Here is a 2,042-nt window from a genome sequence, read left to right on the forward strand (position 1 = left end):
TCACACTGGAGCAGATGGAGTTAATTACTTGCTTGCTCCCTGGATGGCTCCTGGACAGCGCTCATCTGTAGCCTGCGCCTCGGAGACAGATGGAGGCTTCATCCCACAGCCACATCACACCCACAGACTCCTCATGATTCACCTGTTTTTTACCATCCAGAGCCTCTGCTCTACTACAGGAGCACAGTACAAGGTATAAAGCTGGGAGGAGGAGGCAGGGCCTTCCTCCTCCTCTCCTTGCAGAAGCCTTTCCAGATGGTGACTCACAAGCTGCCTTTCAAGATCCAGAGCAGCCCACAGACCTCTTTCATCTGTGGCATGGTGCAGGGAAGCTCATCCCTATTGTCTGTCCAAGACCTGACATTCCTCTAGTTAACCACAGTCTTTCACAGGGCACAAGGCACACGTACAATGCAAGACTCTCCCTCATTTGACCCTCTCACTTGCCTGTTGGAGCCTCTGTGACCCATGACTGGGGTCGCAGAGGCTTTGCTGAAAGACTAGAAGAGTGGTCCTAGTATAGAAAAGACAATTCCTCAAGGCACATCATGGCAACATCTTCCTCTCTGCACAAGGCAGTCATCCCTCTTAACTGTACACCAGCAAGCAGCTGCCTGAATTTGCAGGAGATGCATGCCTTAAACATGCCAGCCCTCACCCACAGCCCTCAGCTCACCTTGGATGTCAGCAAGGTCTTGTCCCATGCCATCATAGTATATCTTCCCTCCTCTCTCAGTGGGGAAGAAGTAGGTCATGAGGGAGCTGGGAGGGGAGCAGTAGGAGTAGGAGCCCAGAGGCAGGTCCTTCAGGACCTCATGGGGCTTCCAGCAGAACTCCCGGAAGCGAGGGTGGTCCATGATCTTGCGCTCGACCTCATGGATGGTAACCAGGCGCTCAGTGGTGAAGATGTTGTTTTCAGAGTCTCCCCGAGCCAGAAAAATGAGCTCGATGCGCCAGTGGGCATGTGTCTGTGTGTTGGCACTGATGTAAGTGCTGGAGTAGTCCCAGCGTGGGGCACCCCTCCCCACTCGGGAAGTCCGGTTTCCTGGGTTCAGGTGGGCATGGGGCTTGGGGGAACTCGTCCTGCCCTCTGGGGAGCTGCGCTTGACCCGTGTGCTGACCCTGAGATGGGAAGCGTTGAGGTGAAGCTGCTGGATCTGCTCAAAGATCAGCCTCTGCAGGGTTTCAGAGGTGAAGTCAGCCAGGTCCCGGCGGTTCCTCCCCCATGACCCAAACTGGGACTTGAGGGCCAAGGCAAGTGCATCAAAGCGCTGAGAGGACTCATGGTTGCGGATCTCGAAAGCATTGTAGGAGATGTCAATATCCAGGGCTGGGTAGTGGAGGAACATGACAACAGCAAGCACAGCAGGGATGGCACAGCCCAGAAAAAGGATGAAGCCAGCACAGTACGGGTTGGTAAATACCCAGCCAACAATATTCCAGAAGCCAGACACAGGCAGTGCCACACGCAGGGGCCTGACTCTGCATGGGCTTTTCCCACACAACAGAGTACTCTCCCGCCTCTTCCGGGAGCTGAAGGCTACTTCTTCATCTTCCTCATCTAGCCAGGCATCCTGTAACAAGGGGTCATCCTCTGTGTCCATGTCCAGCACCTGCACAAAGAAGTAGAGAAAAGCAGTCAGCAAGGATCAGCAACACGTGTCACCAGGCGCAGCCATGAATCCATAGCAGTTGCTGAAGGGTCTCAGCAGCAGAGCCTGGGTGGGGGGAACACTCCAGCCCTGCAACCTCAGCACCAAAACGTGATTCCTTTCAAACCCCACAGATGTGCTACAGCGACTGAAAGAACAGCCTCACCATGGGATATCCCACACCCTGCCTGACAGAGGAACCAGAGAGGCAAAAAGTTCAAACCATGATCCCAGAGCTCAGTGCTCTGGCAGGAGAGGGCTCTGCGTGGCTCCAGGAACTCCAGGCAGAGATGGCAGGGGATCACACTACGCTGCTCAGGCTGCACCAGCAGGAACATTTAATTAGCTAACCTGGTTCTCATCTCCAGGAACAGTTCATGCTACCAGCTG

At 54.7% G+C, this 2,042-nt stretch overlaps 1 protein-coding gene across 1 annotated transcript in view; it reads right to left on the minus strand.

Moving 5' to 3' along the window:
- The window catches only part of DISP3 (dispatched RND transporter family member 3), a 16,855-nt gene extending 15,251 nt beyond the window's left edge, over positions 1-1,604 (minus strand). Inside the window, exon 1 of the mRNA XM_010170497.1 lies at positions 677-1,604. Coding sequence (XP_010168799.1) covers positions 677-1,604 — 928 coding nt within the window. The remainder of the gene's footprint in view (positions 1-676) is intronic.
- Positions 1,605-2,042: the final 438 nt, after the last annotated feature.

The sequence above is a fragment of the Antrostomus carolinensis genome, unplaced genomic scaffold (genome assembly GCF_000700745.2).
Source record: "Antrostomus carolinensis isolate BGI_N321 unplaced genomic scaffold, ASM70074v2 scaffold33926, whole genome shotgun sequence".
In the NCBI taxonomy this organism is placed as follows: Eukaryota; Metazoa; Chordata; class Aves; order Caprimulgiformes; family Caprimulgidae; genus Antrostomus; species Antrostomus carolinensis.